We start from the raw sequence: 19,471 nt of genomic DNA, 5'->3' as shown, positions 1-19,471 counted from the left end.
AAGTTTAGGAAAATCATTTTCTAAATTATAATTTTTCTTGATTTATGCTTGTCAAATGGGCACATTCAGTTCAGTTCAGTTCAGTCGCTCAGTCATGTCCGACTGTTTGTGACCCCATGAACCACAGCATGCCAGGCCTCCCTGTCCATCACCAACTCCTGGAGTCCACCCAAATCCATGTCCATCGAGTTGGTGATGCCATCCAACCATCTCATCCTCTGTTGTCCCGTTCTCCTCTTGCTCTCAATCTTTCCCAGCATCAAGGTCTTTTCAAATGAGTCAGCTCTTTGCATCAGGTGGCCAGAGTATTGGAGTTTCAGCTTCAACGTCAGTCCTTCCAATGAAAAATGGGCACATACATCATTTCATTTTAGCATATCTGTTTATATGGCAAATTTTATCTCTTATCTAGGTATCAAAAAATTGGAAATCAAAGCTAATTGTATTCATATATTTATTTTGTCACTTTTGAGAAATTTCAGACCCTCTATTAAGGATATATTGGAAATTGCTATTTATTATAATTTGATCATCATTACTTTTTCATTAAAACCTTTAGATAATTAAAAATAATGTTTGAGTGGTATAGGAGAGGATTTCATAATATTTGTTTTTAGTTTTACTAGTTTTAGTCTTATTAAATCCATAGAAACATTGCCAAGTCACCTTATAATTATTGATTTTTGTTATTAGTGTGATAATAAGACTTTTTAAAAGAGCCGTTTTCGGTTGACAGCAAAATTGAGAAGAAGCTACAGAGACTTCCCATAATAGAGGCTGCCCCGACACATTCATAACCTCCCTCGTTATCAACACCCCCCACTAGAATGAAACTACATTGACACATCAGGTTGTTCAAAGTCCATAGTTTACAGTAGGGTTCACTCATGGCGCTGTTGTGCATTTTATGGATTTTGACAAATGCATAAGGACATATTGTAGTATCATACAGAGTAGTGTCACTGTCCTAAAGCTCTGTGCTCTGCTTCTTCATCCCTTCTTCCTTCCTAACCTCTAGCAACCACTGATCCTTTTACTATCTCTATAGTTTTGCATTTTCCAGAATGTCATATAGTTGGAATCCTACAGTAGAAAGCCTTTTCAGATTGACTTCTCTCACTTAATAATATTTAAGGTTCTTCCATGTTTTTTCATGGCTGATAGCTAATTTGAGTGCTGAGTAATATTCCATTGTCTGGACATATCAAGTTTATTTTTCCATTCACCTACTACTGAAGGATATTTTGATTGCTCCCCAATTTGAGTAATTATGCATAAAGCTGCTATAAACTTTTGAGTGTAGGTTTTTGTGTAGGCAAAACCTTTGGGGTAAGTTATCAGATCGTTTCGGTGAATATCAAATAGCAAGGTTGCTGGATCATGTAAAATGTTTAGTTTTGTTATAAACTGCCAAACTATCTTTCGAAGTGGTTTTCACCATTTTGCATTTCCACCAACAATGAATGACAATTCCTATTGACTCACATTCTCACCAGTTTTTGGCATTATTAATGTTTTTGATTTTAGCCATTCCAGGACTTGTGATATCTTGTTTTAATTTGAAAATTTCTGATGATATATGAGGGGACTTTCCAGTTGGTCCTAGTGGTAAAGAACCTGTCTGCCAGAGCAGGAGATGTAAGAGACATGGATTCGATCCCTGAGGCAGGAAGATCTCCTGAAGGAGGGCATGGCAGCCCATTCCGGGATGCTTGCCTGGAGAATCCCATGGACAGAGGAGTCTGCTTGGGCTGTGGTCCATGGGGTCACAAAGAGTCAGACATGAGTGAAGTGACTTAGCATGCACACACAGTGATATATGAACATATTTTCATATGCTTATTTGCCATCTGAGTATCTCCTTTTGTCAGGTGTCTGTTCAGATCTTTTGCTCATTTTTAATGGGGTTGTTAATTTTATTATTGTTGAGTTTTAAGAGTTCGTTGCATATTTTGGGTAATACTCCTTTGTTATTTGCACATGTCTTTTGCAAATATTTTCCTCTAGTCTGTGGCTTGTCTTCTCATTCTTTTGACAGTATCTTTCACAGAGCAACATATTTAATTTTAGTGAATTCAAGTTTATTATTTCTTTCATGGATTGTACCTTTGGTGGTATATCTGAAAAATGATTACTCAAGGTCACCTAGATTTTCTCCCATGTTATCTTCTTATAGCTTTACAGTTTGTGTTTTATGTTTATGTCTATGATCTGTTTTATTTTATTTTTTGAAGGGTATAAGGTCTGTGACTAGATTCATTTTTTTTTTCCATTGGATGTCCATGTGTTCTATCAAGATTTGTTGAAAACGATCTTTTCTTTGTTGTATTTCCTTTGCTCCTTTGTCAAAGGTAAGTTGACTATATTTATGGGGTTCTGTTTCTAGGCTCTCTATTCTGTACCATTGATCCATTTGTTTATTTTTTTTTCCACCAGTACCACACTGTCTTGGTTACTACAGCTTTATAGCAAGTATTGAAGTTGAGTGTCTGTCCTCTGACTTTGTTCTCCTTCAGTACCGTGTTGGCTATTTTGCACATTTTTTATTCTTTCATATAATCTTTACAATGTTTATTGATATATACAAAACGATTTAATGGAATTCTGATTGAGATTACATTGTAGCTTTAGATCAAGTCTAGAATAACTGACGTCTTCACAATATTAAATGTTTCTGTCCATAATTGCTCCATTTATTTAGTTCTTTGATTTCTTTCATCAGTTTCATAGGTTTCCTAGTGTACAGGCTGTACATATTTTGTTAGACTTATACCTAAGTTTCTTATGCTAATATAAATGGTATCGTGTTTAAAATTTTAAATTCCACTTGTTCATTGTTGGTATACAGGAAAGTGATTGGCTTTTTTATATTGACCATATATCCTGCAAACTTCCTTTAATTGCTAATTAGTTCCAGACTCCTCCTTCCTCCCACCACCCCCAGGTCAGTTTGTTTGGATTTTCTGTGTCCGACTATTATGTCATCTCTAAAGAAAGATATTTTTTTCCCTTCCTAATCTGTATACCTGTTATTTCCTTTTTTTAAAATGATATGATATAATCTGTAAGGTTTTGTGTATGTTCTTTTTCAAGTTGAGAAATTCTTCTCTGTAGCTAGCTTTTTGAGACTTTTTTTTTTATCATGAGTAATTGCTGCATTTTGTCAAATGCCTTTTCTGCATCTATTGATATAAACATATGACTTTTTCTTCTTTAGTCTGTGATGTTATTGATTACCTTAATTGATTTTTGATTGTTGAACCAGCCATGCATACCTAGGATAAATCTTTCTTGGCCATACTGTATGATTATTTCTATATATTGTTGGATTTGATTTGCTAGTGTTTTGTTGAGATTTCTGCATCTATGTATTAGAGATATTCATTTGTAGTGTTCTTTTCAGATACTGTGTTTGTGTATTTGAGTATTGGTATTTGAGTAAAGCTGGCCTCTTAAAACTGGGTTAGAAAGTATTGTTTCTGCTTCTTTTCTGGAAGAGACTGTAGAGAACTGGTATAATTTTTTACTTAAATATTTGGTAGAATTCACTCATGAGTTAATCTGGCTATGGGGTTATGTGTTTTGGAAGATTATTAATTATTGACTCAATTTGTTTAATAGATATAGTTCTCTTCAAATAATTATTTTTGTGTGTATATTTGAGTTTTGGTAGATTGTGTCTTTCAAGGAATTGATCCATTTCATTTTGATTATCAAATTTATGGCTACAGAGTTGTTCATATTGTTCTATTATTGTTATAGTTATTATTATTGCAATTGTTGCACTTTAATTGTCTATAGTGTCTGTAGTGATGTCCTATCTTTCATTTCTCATTTTAGTAATTATGTCCTCTTTTTTTCTTGGTTAGTGTGGCTAGAGGTTTTACAATTTTACTGATGCTTTCAAAGAAAAAGCTTTTAAAATTTTGTTGATTTTCTCTACTGATTTCCTGTTATCAATTTCATGGATTTTTGCTCTAATTTTAATATGTTTTTTTCTTCTTATTATTTTGGATTTAATTTGCTTTTCTTTTTCTAGTTTGCTAAGCTTAGAAATTTAGGTTATTGATTTTACTTCTTTATTACTTTTTAATATATGCATTCTAAGCTGTAAATTTTCCTCTTGAGTACTGCTTTGCTACATCCCACAAATTTTGGTAAGTTGTATTTTCAGTTTCATTTAATACAAAGAACAATACGTTTTTCTTGATATTTCTTCTCTGATACATATTTTACTTATAAATGTGTTGTTTAATTTCTACATAGTTTTGTATTTTCCAGTTATATTTGTTATTGATTTCTAGTTTAATTTCACTGTGATCCAAAAGCAGCTGTTGTATGATTTCTGTTGTATTAATTTTGTTAAGGTGTGTTTTATAGCCCAGGATATGGTCTATATTGGTAAATGTTTCACATCAGCTTTTTTTTTTTTGCTGTTATTGTATAAAGTAGTCAAGGATGTCAATAATAGACTGTTGATTGATGGTGCCATTGCCTTCCACTATGTCCTTACTGGTTTCTTGCCTGTTAGATCTGACTGTCTCTGACAGAGGGATGTTGAAGTCTGTAAAGATAGTAGTGGATTAACCTCATTTGTACTTGAAGCTCTATTAGTTTTTGTTAGGTTCATGCATGCAAGAATTGTTATACCTTCTTGGAGAATTAATCCCTTTATCATTTATATAGCATTCCTCTTTATCACTGAAATTTACTTAACTCTGAAAAGTATAAGATGTTTCTGGATGTGCTGTTTTTTATCACATATATTATCTGTGATGAAATATATTATTTCTGGGAGGATGTTACCTTCTCCATGGGATTTTCTCTATTTAAGTTTTTTTTTTTTTCTTTTTAGTTTCTTAGTAGCTTGCTTTAAAAACTTTAGCTGCAATTTTAAGTCCTAGTTAACTACCAGGTCTTTACTTTAGAAAGCCCACTAGTAATCCTAGAGCTTCTAATAACAATAAAAACATTTATATTTTTATTGAGGATTGGATTAGTGGTTTACTAACACTCATCTTTCATCTGTATGCTCAGGGGAAGGTTTACGGGTGACTCTAGTTTTTATGCTTCAATTTTATGTCAAGTTAAGAGGTCAAATACAACAAAGATCTTTAGAAAACCAAGGGTTAGGCCCCGTGCTCATTTCTGGTGGAATAAAAAATAGATGTTATGCTTCTTCAGTGCAAAGATTTTATCTTCCTAATATCTTGGATTTGAAGTTCCTGGAACATAGTTGTCACACTATATATATTTCTATTGAAGTGAATGAGACATAAACCATTTCTTGTTAGTAATGAAAAAGACAGGGACAAGGGCAATCTTTGTGACACAATCTTATCTGTGACCCCAAATCCTCCACTCAGAAAATCTAGCATTATCCTTTGGCTACTGTGCTCAACTCTCCATTCATAAGTTTCTTTTCATGAATTTTCATATAAATAATCTTCCAGTCAGATGTCCTACCCTACCAACTTTCAATACATGTTTAGGGGTTACCAAAGGGTTTAGGTCCCCAAGCTGGGATCTCTCACTATGAGTACAAAGCATTGTGGACAAACAATACAAAGATGTACAAGGCTTAGTCACTGAACTCAAATGTACCTACCTTCTAGCTTGAGAGTAAAACTTTCGCACAAACTATTTAAAAGTGTGAATAAAAGAGAAGTCAGTGTGAAAGAGGAGATGGGGAAAGGATTTGGGAAATGGATGAGAATCAGCCACAGATTTCAAATTGGAGCAGAGTAGCAGTAGGTTGGACTTTTAAATTCTTTTCCAAGTGGGATTGGTGGCACAGAATGTTATGAAGTTTGGGTAATAAGAAGGTTTAAAGATAGATATCCTTCTTATATTTGAAAAAACTGGTGATATTCCAGGAATATATTCTTTTGCATTAATTTTATACAGAGACAAAACAATCTGTTTAACTGAGTAAATTAGCTTTGGGAGGATAGAAAGTTATAAGCGAAGAGGACAGCAGTGAGATTCCTTTATTAGATTTTTGTTGCTTACATAAATAGAAATTTTTATGTGTACTGATCTTCATTCGTGGTAAATGCTTCCTGTTGTTAAGCATTAGGAAATGACTCTGATATAAAGGCAAAGAAGGGTGAAATATATTACAATATGTATACTATAACACTTAAAAATTTTGCCTTAATTAACCATGGATACTTGCTTAGAAATTGCTCTTTACTATTTGTATAATAATTATCACTATGCTGAGAATTCATCATTTCCTCATTCTTCTTTGAAGGAAGTTCTAAACTTCCATTCCTACTCCATTTAGTCTTTTTATTACTTTATTTTATACTATAATTTTATCTCTGCTTTCACATAACACATGCTAACTCACAGGAAACATGGTTACCTTTATATGGAAATTTTTTATCCTTAAGAAATTTGTTTAATAAAGGGTTAAAAACCATTTCTCCTGCATGACAGCTTTACCTTTGGTCAGCTGTCTTCCATTCTTCCTCTCTGGGAACTGATGAAGGAAATATGCTATCTGTGTTTCTAGGCAATATTACTTAGATTTAAAGTAATATTATATATATATAGATATATAAAATGGGTAAATTTCATCTGAACTGCAAAGAACTTTTAATGAGCTATAAATAACTTGACAAGGACACCATAGCTTAAGGGTTCCCTGACTGATACAATTCTGAGCCTATCTCTTATGGAACTCTGAAAGTTATAGTTGTATTGTCATTATAGGTATTAAGTTAGGTAGGGCATGAAGAATCAAAAGCTAGAACTACAAACACAATTCATTGATAAGACAAAGCTGAGCTGTGTTTATTGCTTACCATTTGATGGGAGAACACTATCTTGCAAAGATTTGGTAGCATCTCAGACATTTGATAGTGTCTTCTGAGAAAATGAGAGAATTTATTGGGAACTGGAAGTGTGATTTAAGGTGGATCTTGGGCTTCCCTGGTGGCTCCGAGGTTAAAGTGTCTGCCTGCAATGCGGGAGACCTGGGTTCGATCCCTGGGTCGGGAAGATCCCCTGGAGAAGGAAATGGTAACCCACTCTAGTATTCTTGCCTGGAGAATCCCATGGACAGAGGAGCCTGGCAGGCTACAGTCCACGGGGTCGCAAAGAGTCGGACACGACTGAGTGACTTCACTTCACTTCACTTCACTTTTTAAATCAGGAAAGGTTTAGGAGGGTAGGCTTTTTTAGAATTGGGTAAGGTTTAAGAATCAATCATAGTCCAGGATTGGTGGAAACAGTAAGGTGATGATTTTGAGGCAAAAAGTTCAAAGAATCTTAGGGCTTAAACTGTTGATGCTTTCTACTGAAGAGTTAATGGGTCTTTGGGTAGTTCCTATAGTGCATAATAAAACTATTTGCCTGGCAGAAGTCCTGAAGAATACGATCATGCTAAGGAAGACACGAATAGTACCAAGTCATGTCAATATAGATGGTTAATTATGGTTTCAATTCTCTGTGTCCAAGCTAAGTATGGGGCTAGACAATTTCAGTTATTAAGATTTTCAGAGTAGGATGGATTCAGTACCAGCCGGTTGAGTCTTATTTGCTCACTTCTGATTTGTCCCCTGGTGGGAAGTTCACAAGGAACATAGCTCTGAGGACTGCAATAAAGACTGCTCTGAAGTCAGATCCTGAGGAAGAAGATGCCTTGTGTTCCTCTACTCATAAGCAGTGATTTCTGCCCTATATCATTTTTTCTTAATATATACATTTTATTGAAGTAAAGTTGATTTACAAATTTCAGGTGCACAGCAAGGAGATTCAGTTATACATATACACATATGTTATTTTTCAGATTATTTTCCATTATAGGTTATTATAAAATATTGACTATAAGTCCATGTGCTATACAGTAAAACTTTGTTGCTTTTTACATATCCATTGTTTAAATTAGAAATCTAACATTCTGTTCATGCTAAGTCAAATAAGTGGAATCAAAATGTCATAAGTTTTTTAGTGAGGCAAAAATTCATAAGTTTTCTAAAATATATATAGTATACAGACTATTTATATATAGTATACAAAAGCTTTTCTACTACGCTTGATAAAGCCTTGCAAAAGAACATAAAAATATAGATGGAGCAATTGGAAAATATAAACTAAATGAAATGGGAGCATTGAATATGAAATAGAAGAAGTGAAACAAGCTAGGTAAAGGTAGAAGATCATCATAGAGTCCAGTTGTTTTTAAACATGGCTGCTCATTAGAAACATATCTGGAACTTTGGAGAAAAAAAGTAATAACTGAGCTTTGAATTTTTCAAAAAAAATTCCAAGATAACCCTGATATGCATCTGGATTTTAAAAAGTGATTATAGATTTTCCCATTAAATGGTAGTTTTGGTGATATAGAATTCTATTATTTTTCTGTTGAATTTATCATGATAAATTCTTACAAGGCAAGATAGTGACATATTTCTCAACACAAAAGGTAAACTGCTGCTGCTGCTGCTGCTAAGTCGCTTCAGTGATGTCTGACTCTGTGCGACCCCATAGACGGCAGCCTACCAGGCTCCTCCATCCCTGGGATTCTCCAGGCAAGAACACTGGAGTGGGTTGCCATTTCTTATCTACCAACTGTATATTAAAGTTTATTTTATACATTCATATCTTATCTATTTAGGAGACTGTCTTGTTAAAATGAGACTTCTTTATCAGTTCAGTTCAGTCACTCAGTCGTGTCCGACTCTTTGTGACCCCATGGACTGCAGCACACCAGGCCTCCCTGTCTATCACCAACTCCTGGAGTTTAATCAAACTCATGTCCATTGAGTCGGTGATGCCATCCAACCATCTCAACCTCTGTTGTCCCCTTCTCCTCCCACCTTCAGTCTTTCCCAGCATCAGGATCTTTCCCAGTGAATCAGTTCTTCGCCTGAGGTGGCCAAAGTACTGGAGTTTCGGCTTCAGCATCAGTCCTTCCAAAGAATATTCAGGACTGATTTCCTTTAGGATGGACTGGTTGGATCTCCTTGCAGTCCAAGGGACTCTCAAGAGTCTTCTCCAACACCACAGTTTAAAAGCATCAATTCTTCAGCACTCAACTTTCTTTATAGTCCAACTCTCACATCCATACATGGCTACTGGAAAAACCATAGCCTTGACTAGATGGACCTTTGTTGGCAAAGTAATATCTCTGCTTTTTAATATGCTGTCTAGGTTAGTCATAACTTTTCTTCCAAGGAGCAAGCGTGTTTTGATTTCATGGCTGCAGTCACCATCTGCAGTGATTTTGAAGACCCCAAGAATAAAGTTTGTCACTGTTTCTACTGTTTCCCCATCTATTTGCCATGAAGTGATGGGACCAGATGCCAAATATGTATTTATTTTGCCCCCATTTTATGTCATACAAGTATGAAATAATGTGCTCATAAATACATATTCTTTCCTCACATTTGTGTCAGTTAGCTTTTTTTCCCTGCATGACAGACTACTCCAAAACTTTATGGATAGTTCTATCACCATTTATTTGACTTATTTGTCTGTGTTCTGAGTAATTCTGCTGGCTTTGGCTAGGTTTGGCTCATTTCAACTACGTTCACCCATGCATCCATGGTAGATTGCTAAGATGGCTGGTGGCTAGCTGATCTGGGATGGCTCATGGATAACTTAAAGGACTGTTCTTATGACCTCTCATCCTCCTCAAAACTAGTTGCCATTCTTCATATGACAACTTAGAGTGGCCATAGGTTCTAAGACCATGATTAGAGGTTATGCTTCTTGAGGTCTAGGCTTGGAACTGGCACAAATGTCACTTACACTATATTCTGTTGGCCAAAGTAGATTATAAAGCCAGTCTAGACTCAAGTCAAGATATGGAAATAGAGTCTATCTTTTGTTGGGAGAAGTTGCAAAGCCATGTGGCTAAAGGGTATAGATACAGGGAAGGAAATGACTGCAGCTGCTTTTTTCAAACAATCTACTATACATCCTATATGAGAGAATGTTAGATGTAGGTGGAAAACCAAGCAACTGAATATTATAAAGCTGTATTCCTGTTCTCGCAGCCCCACTTAATTGTTGTATGTCCTTGGATAAGTTATTTGATTACTCCTTTTCTGTTTATGAAACAATGGGGAAAGAAGGTAGGAAAGAATACTAGCTGAGTTATCTATTATCTTTGGCTTGATTGAGAGAATTGAGTTATATTTTAAATGGATTTATCATTGCAAGACATTATTTTTATGCTAATGACACCCCATGTACTTTTAATGTGGGAATCCACAAAAATACCTTGAAGAGTAAATAACACTGAGATATCTCCAGGATATTGTTCTCTGTGCTCTCATGGCTTAAGGAGCTTGTCAAGTAGGGAAATTGGCTAGAAGGGAAGGCTGATGACTGAAAGTTCTCCATTAGCCCTGCTGTGTTCTATTGTGCATTTGATGTGTTTGATATTCTCTTTCACCAGTGGAACCCCAGGGATTTGTGAGCTAAGAGCTCAGAGGTTGGGATAGAGGCAGAATGCCACTGGAGTAGAGATGAGGGCACAGAAGACATTGGAAAGCATGCAGTGAAATTAAGCAGAAAATGAATGAGCAGACAAAACTGGTTCAAAGTACAGAATCAAGAGCTTGTTATAAATAGGTGGTAGTACAGAAGGAAGTAATTTTATTTTGGACAATCAAAGTATCCAGTATTACCACATGGGTTAAATTAAAATTCCTAACAGTGGATTAAGTATAATTTGAGACCCAATCTAAAGTTATGAGGGTGAGTTATAAAATAAGTGAAATCTTATTTTGGATTGAGTTGAGTATGACTCCTCTTCTCCTCTCTCCAAATCATATGATGCAGAGGAAATCATTAATCCAGATTATGTACTGTGGTGAAATGTTAACCCTAATGATACAACAGTAACTAATGGATTTTTCTTAACACTTTTTTCCTGATATTTAAATATACTATACTTTAAAAATTCCATCAATCTTACAATCATAAGTAGAGCTCGAGGGATTTTCACAAAGCAAACACACCTAGTAATTCCTAGTAATGCCATATTAGGAAACAGAATATTGCCAGAGCCTATTCAGGCCTTACATAGTCACAATCCCTCCCCAAACAAAGAAAGCCATTTTGACTTCTAATGACTTCTAATCCCTAAGAGTAGTTCCATTTGTTTATAAACTTTTATAAATGGGATCATGCAGTATATACTCTTTTGTTCAATATGACACTTTTTAGATTTATTCTTGTTATTTCATATACTTCCAGTTTGTTCTTGTTTATTTCTGGATAGTATTTCATCAAGTAAATATGCAATGACTTTTAAAATCATTTCTACCAGAGATGAACATTTGGAATGTTTCAAGTTTTAAGTATTTTATCAAGTTTTAAAAGAAAGTCATTTAACTTTGAGTTTTGATTATAGTGATTGCAGTAAATTTTTTTGGATGCAAAACAATGGAGAATGATATAGTTGGAAAAAAAACCTTTCCAAATAAAGCAAACTTCCTTATATCTGTATTACTTATTTTGAATAACAGTTTCTGGTTTCATAAGTAGATGAAAGGGATACTGTGGACAAACTAAAAGGTGAAATTTTGGGGTTGTTTTTGAGAACAAAAAGTTTGGTTTGACTGGAACATTATTGTTCAGCAAAGTCATGGTTGGAAATGACCCAGCTGTTTAGAGATGGACTTGTGGACCTGGAAGGCCAGTAGAAGAGACTGTGTTTAATGTCTATGATGATCTCCTGGAGGATACACTTGATATTCTTCTAGGAAGATTATTATTGCAATGATTATTGTGATTGAGGACAGGAAGACTGTGCTGCCATTGGCTATCATGGGAAATGCATGTAGAATCTGAAGACTAGGTCTGAGTGATGCTTCCATTCCTTGCTAGCTGTATGACTTTTGACAGGTTGTTTAACCTGTCTGAGCTTCAGTGTCCTCCTATGAACAATGGATATAGGAGTCCTGATATTGTGAGGATGAAATGAGTTGGTCCATGTTAGAGAACTATAGATTCTCCAGGGTTCTAGGGCCTTCACAGACTCCTAAGGGGGTCACTGCTGTGCCTGGGTGGGAATAAGAGGAAAGCAAGCTATTTACTCTTCTTGATTCAGTCTTCTAGAGAATGCTTGTGTTTTAGCCAATACTGTGGGTACTAATGTGATTAGTTAAATAATATATTATGCTCTAGATACAGTGATGTTTAGAATGAGGTCAGATAGTGAAGTGGTTAGGAACAAGGAGTGTGGATGAGACTATCTATAATTGAATCCAGCTCCTCCTCTTACCAGTTACATAAACTTAGCCAAATTACTGTACTTAATTTTTCTAGGCTATATTTTAGTAGTGATACCTATCATATAGGATTGTTAACTATGCTGCCTCCCTGCCCCGTGACACATTCAATTCATCACACTCACAAATACTTGTGTTGTAAAAAGTTTTTCATACATTACTGAATATATTGATTGCTTAACATATTACTGTGTGCCAAGCTTTGCAATGCAATATGCCAACAAATTTGGAAAACTCAGCAGTGGCCACAGGACTGGAAAAGGTGAGCTTTCATTCCAAAACCAAAGAAAGGCCATGCAAAAGAGTGTTGAAATGAATGCACAATTGCACTCATTTCACATGCTAGCAAGGTCATGCTCAAAATCCTCCAAGCTAGGCTTCAACAGTACATGAACCAACAACTTCCAGATGTACAAGCTGGCAAGCTGGGTTTAATTGAAAAAAGGCAGAGGAACCAGAGATCACATTGCCAAAATCCATTTGATCATAGAAAAAGCAAGAGATTCCAGAAAAACATCTACTTCTGCCTCATTGACTATGCTAAAGGCTTTGACTGTGTGGATCATAGCAAACTGTGGAATATTCTTAAAGAGATGGGAATAAACTGCATAAACTAACCACCTTACCTGCCTCCTGAGAAACCTGTATGCAGGTCAAAAAGCAAAACTTAGAGCTGGACATGGAACAACAGACTGGTTCAAAATTGGGAAAGGAATGCTTCAAGGCTGTAGATTGTCTTCCTGCCTATTTTACTTATATGCAGAGTACATCATGTGAAATGCCAGGCTGACTGAATCATAAGCTGGGATCAAGATTACCAGGAGAAATATCAGTAACCTCAGATATGCAGATGATGCCACTCTTAGGGCAGAAAGTGAAGAGAAACTAAAGAGCCTCTTGATGAAAGTGAAAGAGGAGAGTCAAAAAGCTGACTTAGAACTCAACATTCAAAAAAAGAATATCATGGCATCTGGTCCCATCACTTCATGAAATATAGATGGGGAAACAATGGAAACAGTAAACGACTTTGTTTTCTTTGGCTCCAATATCACTGTGGATGGTGACTGCAGCCATGAAATTAAAAGATGCTTGCTCCTTGAAAGAAAAGCTATGACAAACCTAGACAGTGTATTAAAAAGCAGAGACATTACTTTGCTGACAAAGGTCCATACAGTCAAAGCTATGGTTTTTCCTGTAGTCCTGTACAGATGTAAGAGTTGGACCATAATGAAGGCTGAGTACCCAAGAACTGACGCTTTTGAACTGTGGTGTTAGAGAAGACTCTTGAGAATTCCTTGGACTGCAAGGAGGTCAAACCAGTCAATCATAAAGGAAATCAGTCCTGAATATTCATTGGAAGGACTGATGCTGAAGCTGAAGTTCCTGTACTTTGGCCACCTGATGTGAAGAGCTGACTCATTGGAAAAGACCCTGATGCTGGGAAAGATTGAGGGCAGGAAAGAAAAGGGGACAACAGAGGTTGAGATGGTTGGATGGCATCAATGACTCAATGGACATGAGTTTGGGCAAGCTCTGGAAGATGGTGAAGGACAGGGAATCCTGGTGTGCTGCAGTCCATGGGGTCGCAAATAGTTGGACATGACTGAGCAGCTGAATAATATCAACAACAAGCTTTGTGATTGATACTAGGTATGTTCTTCAAGTGATTTAACATTTCCTGGCATATTGTGCACACAGAGACTTGTAATAAAGTACTATTGTGATGATTATTGTAATATAGATGAGCAAAGAGTATATAATAACACAAAGGAAGAATAGCTAACTTTCACAGTGAGTATGACCATGTAGATGATAGGTTGGGGAGGAAGATGTCAGAGAAATGCATATGGAGGAGAGAGTCTTTGTCACAAACTCTAAGTAAGGCCCTGGCTATCAAGAGAGTGGGAGGGAAGGGTGCTTTAAGCAGAGGGAACAACTTATAATGTGGCATGAAGCAGCATGGGCACTCTGGGAGCTTTACGTAGCTGAGCACGGTGTGAGCCTAGATAGCATGGGGAGGAATTGCTGGGGAGATGCTGACCAGATAGACAGATGCAAGGTCCTGAAGAATTTTTCATGTCAGAGTAAGAAGTAAGGCGTAAACACTTAATCCTTTATGTAATGAGCCACCAAAGATTTTAGGTCAGAGAGGGACATGATTTTATATATATATATGAATATATATATATGTCATATAAAACGATACCAGGCTAGCCTATCCAGGGTGATCAGATAAGTAAAGGGGGTGAGAATGGAGGTGGGGTGGCTGATGGAGAGCCTATTTCTGTCACACAGGGAGGAATCTATGAATCCATGACCAAGACATGACCTTGGGAATAGGAAAGAAGGGACATTTTTTGAGAGATTTATTGAGATTTATTTTGAGCAGTTTGAATGCTGAGATCCTCAAAACTTGATAACTGTCTGGGTGTGGCAGGAAAGGGGGTGGGCTTCATAGTGATGTTCACAAGAGAAGTAGATGAAGAACTGATTCAGGAGAAATGAGATTCCCTTTGGGAAGTTTACCTGTTGAACACCTATGGAATACCTAAATGGAAATGTGCAGCAGGCATTTGGCTTCTGTATCAGGAATTTAGGGAAAGAGTTTTGTGCTAAGAAGTAAACCTGTGAATCCTTCATGTATTGAAGTCAGTTGAAACATGGATAGGCAGTAAATCAGCCAGGAGAGGTTGAGGGTAATTGTATTGAGAATCCTAATGCATAATAGAAGCAGGGATAAGGCTAGCCCCAGAAAATGATTTTGCAAGAGATGTCAGCCGGGGAGCTGACTAAGATCTAGGAGGAAGTGGTATCATAGAACCCTTTACAATTCTTACCAAATATTTTGTAATATTGAAATGATATTGAACATGGCTACAGAAAATGGTGCTTTTTGATTGATTGGCATCTAGAGCAGGTGGTCCTCAGGGTGGATCACCTTCTCTCGTAGAGATCTGCCCACATCAGAGGTCAAGAGAGTATGTTCTTCCATCATTTGGCCTTAATTCTAGTAGGTCCTGATTCTTCACAGTCTAGCTGAAGGTTATGGCTATTTTTTAGTTTGATTTGGGGATAAAGACTCCGTGTCTTTTTCCTTTGTTTTTAGAAAAAATATTATAGTAGAAATAAATTTTCTCTGTAGTATTTAAATAGAAGTACCACGGTTCTTTAAAAAATTGGAGCCAAGTGGAAGAAAACATCTACAGCACTGTATTTATTTTTAAATTTAACCCTGTTTGAGTTCATGCATTTTGACTACAGGTTTCTTTAGAGCAGAAGCCAGGCATATTTGTCTTAATGTCCCCAGGGCCCAACTCATAGCCTGACATATAGAAATGCTTGATAAATACTTATTTTGGTCTTCTTGTTCATAATTACATAGTTCCTTTGATTTGAGAGCTTCCAGACTCTCTTGAATCTTCTTACCTCTCAACATCTCATGTCACTGAATGATGCCACTCATCATCTGAATTTTATTAATGCTACCCTTTTGAAGTGTTTGAATTTCAATATCTCCCCTCCCCCAAGTGTTCAAGTGAAATAAGGATTGATTTAAGGCCATGTATATGCCACAGCTTTGAGCGTAGGAATCTAAATAGAGCCAGGCCTAAGGATATTGAGCTTGAGACTGAAAACTGAGACAGGATGCTCCTGTTCCTCTTTTGCTTCCTCTAGGTCTCCTGTTTCTCCTTCTCTTTGTTTTCACTCTCTCTATTTCACATTTTTCTTTTTTAAAATTTCAAACATATACCATCATATAGAGTATGATAAAATGCATTCTTAACCTTTTTCACTGTAACTGTACAACGCTATAGTTAGAGTCTCATTAATATTGCATCTGTTCTACTTTACCAGATAGTTCTTCTATGTTGGTCAGAATTAAGCTCAGATTAGGTAAAGAATCTACCCAATTCAGGAGACCTGGGTTTGATCCCTGGGTTGGGAAGATCCTCTGGAAAAGGGAATGGCTATCCATTCCAGTGTTCTTACCTGGAGAATTCCATGGACAGAGGAGCCTGGTGGGTTACAGTCCACGAAGTCACAAAGAGTTGGACATAACTGAGCAGCTGACACTTTCACTTCACTTTCAAATTACGTTAGATTCCTTGTCTCCCCTCTGGGAGACAGAATTAGCAGTAAGGAAGTCATGGACTCTGTGAGACTTGATGATCAGATGAGAGAGTCCTGGGTCACTGCTTTGTCTTCCTCTCCTGCATCAGGAATGACATTAACCTCTCTGAGTGGCTTATTGCATGCTTTGCAAAAAAAGTAACTTTGGGAACTTCATGGACTGAATAAAGTCTATGGTGTGTTGAATAAAGTCTATGCTCTGTTTCCATTTGGATAATGCTCTATTTGGTATTTTGAGCTTCTCAACAGAATATGAATCTTCTTGCTGCTATTCCCTTATAGTATTCTTTTCTATGACTATTGCTAGAGGATGATAGGATTTCATAGGTATCCCATTCTAGGTTCAAGTCTTCACTTTTTCACAGCTCTACAAATTTAGTGATGTTCATAACTGGCAGGAGGTGGTAGAAGCAGCAGTGACATTTGCTCATTCTTCTAATATAATATACACAAAAATATTTCCTGTTTGCTTGACAGTAAAACTAGGATTCCTTTTTTCAGAAGTTTTGCTGTTCATAATGTTTATAAAGTAAGAAATAAAATAAAATCTTTTAGAGTAGAGGAAACATTTTACAAGAAGAAGAAATGAAAGGTCTGAATTTATCACCCTATTTCTATACTCTGTGTATTGCATCTGAGCTATTTTCTTCTTTGGTTTTTCTCTGTGCTATTTATACTCCCCTTATGAGAATAAACTGGGTCTTACCTAATGAAACTTTTTGTAAGTCTAATAATTCACAAATATCTTATTTCCTTGTGGGAAGGAATCTGCACATAAAAACTTTCTTTATCTTTTAAACATTTTTGTTGGCTTAAAGTCAGAGCTGTATTATGTATGTGTATGTTCTTAGTATATGAATTGTGCTTGAGTTCATTAAGGTGAGCCATTGTTTGTTTTCACCAGCCTTTGCTTTTCTGAAAATGTTGTATCATTTCTTTTCGTTTATTCAGGGAATCAGCAGTCTCTTCAGTTCTTTAAAAGTGGTGCGTCTCTTGAGACTGGGCCGTGTTGCCAGGAAATTGGACCATTACCTGGAGTATGGAGCAGCCGTCCTTGTGCTCCTGGTTTGTGTGTTCGGACTAGTTGCTCACTGGCTGGCCTGCATATGGTACAGCATTGGGGACTACGAGGTCATCGATGAAGTCACGAACACCATCCAGATAGACAGTTGGCTCTACCAGCTGGCCTTGAGCATTGGGACTCCGTATCGATACAATACCAGTGCAGGGATATGGGAAGGAGGACCCAGCAAGGATTCCCTGTATGTGTCCTCTCTCTACTTTACCATGACAAGCCTTACAACCATAGGATTTGGAAACATAGCTCCTACCACAGACGTGGAGAAGATGTTTTCAGTGGCCATGATGATGGTTGGCTGTAAGTATCTTTTCTGCTTTTTCAAAAAGTATTATTGTTGGCAGCTCTTCAGCTCCAATCTTGGATAGGAGTAAAATGAAACTACTTTGTCTTCAGAGGGATGTTCAGTCCATTTCATTTACCTTGCTTTAATTTTTATTCAGCCTTAGAAAATAGAAATGCAAACATATATTTTACTCTTTAGAATGTATTAGCACATGAAAAACAGTATGAATGGAGTGATAAAAAAATCAGAATGTTATTTCTTTGATTTAATTCTGTTTATAGCATTGTTCCTAGCAGAGCTATTTCCAAAGAAAGAGCAACATCAAGAAAGACAGTGTCTGGCATATTCCAAAGGTTTTGTTGGCAATGCACTAAATTATGAAAAGTAGACAGGATGTGATGTGAGATAGCCTGTTTATAAAATGTTTTAGTTAATAGTCTTATGTAGGCTTTTACAATTTAGACTAGTAAAAGTGTTTATAAATCTAGTCTCCATTACAGAATTCTAGGTGGAATATATGCCAGGTTGAGAGAATGAGGGGATTAGTAATTGTCAGAGCATTCAGCAATGATGAATGTGTCTAGGATGAGGCATGCAGACCTGAGTACCAAACGACTTGATGATGTTCTTGGGAGTAGGATGCTTCTCTACAGGAGTGAAGGACCAGGTATTCTATCACCATCATCAGACTGAGACTGGACAATACAGGAGATCAGAACATTAAGGAAATGTATGCAAAAGAAGCTGTTGAAAAAGGAGATTTTTAGGGAGACTTCACCACCATATACACCATGTGTCACATTGACTTGGATGATTTATCCAAGCCTAGTTCTGAGACCTGGAATAACCTTAGGACTGAAGTTATGATTAGTGTTACTATGTAGCCTTTGGGTCATGTTAATTGTTTTTGGTCTAAGCCATCCTTTTTGAGATTCCATGTTATGCAATTTTATATTTTGACAATAATGGGAAAAATGTTAGAGTCTAGGAATGTCATTTGACTTGTGGAAGGTCAGTATATTGGGTCTAAATAAGGTATTTTGCAGAGTTCAGAATGTCTGCAAGTTACTGGACACTGATGTTAACAGTGTTTAGTTTTCCATACTCTTTTAATTGGGTACAGAAACAAGAACACACAGATTCTCTTTGCTGCTTAAAAGTGCGAGAGGTAGAGTGTCAATTCCAAGTGATGTTTGCTCCACAGGCTTTTAGGAGGAAAGTGTTCTCACAACAAGATCTTGATGATCTCTTAATTAAAGTGCTGCCTACATACTGAAGTATCTTCAGATAAGATGTATTGGCAGAAGAGGTGCTTTATAAATTCAGAGACAACATTTTGTCAGATATAGTATTTATTATTATACTACTTTTTAATATTTATTTAATGCATTTTGCCTTATACTTGAACATGGTAAAGTAAAAAAAAATCATTTTGAAGTAATTAGACTACTGAAATTTGCAAAGATAGTCTAGTGGAAGGGGAGGATAAGACAAATTGGGAGAGTAGGAATGACATTTGTACATTATTGTGTGTTAAAAAGGCAGATAGTGGGAACCTGCTGTATAGACCAGGGATCTCAGTTTGGTGCTCTATGATAACCTAGAGGAATGGGATGTAGGGGTAGGGAGGTGGGAAGGAGGCTCAAGAGGGAGGGGATGTGTGCATACATATAGCTGGTTCTGGTTGTATAACAGAAACAGCACAACATTGTAAAGAAATTT

General features: G+C 36.4%; 1 protein-coding gene across 1 annotated transcript in view; it reads left to right on the top strand.

Annotated features, from left to right (window-relative positions):
• KCNH5 (potassium voltage-gated channel subfamily H member 5) overlaps window positions 1-19,471 on the top strand; it is a 391,931-nt gene that overhangs the window by 76,073 nt on the left and 296,387 nt on the right. Inside the window, exon 7 of the mRNA XM_052646974.1 lies at window positions 17,337-17,763. Within this exon, the coding sequence (XP_052502934.1) occupies window positions 17,337-17,763 (427 nt within the window). The remainder of the gene's footprint in view (window positions 1-17,336; window positions 17,764-19,471) is intronic.

This window comes from Budorcas taxicolor, chromosome 10, assembly GCF_023091745.1.
Source record: "Budorcas taxicolor isolate Tak-1 chromosome 10, Takin1.1, whole genome shotgun sequence".
Lineage (NCBI taxonomy): Eukaryota > Metazoa > Chordata > Mammalia > Artiodactyla > Bovidae > Budorcas > Budorcas taxicolor.
This window is presented reverse-complemented; position numbering and strand designations above follow the sequence as displayed.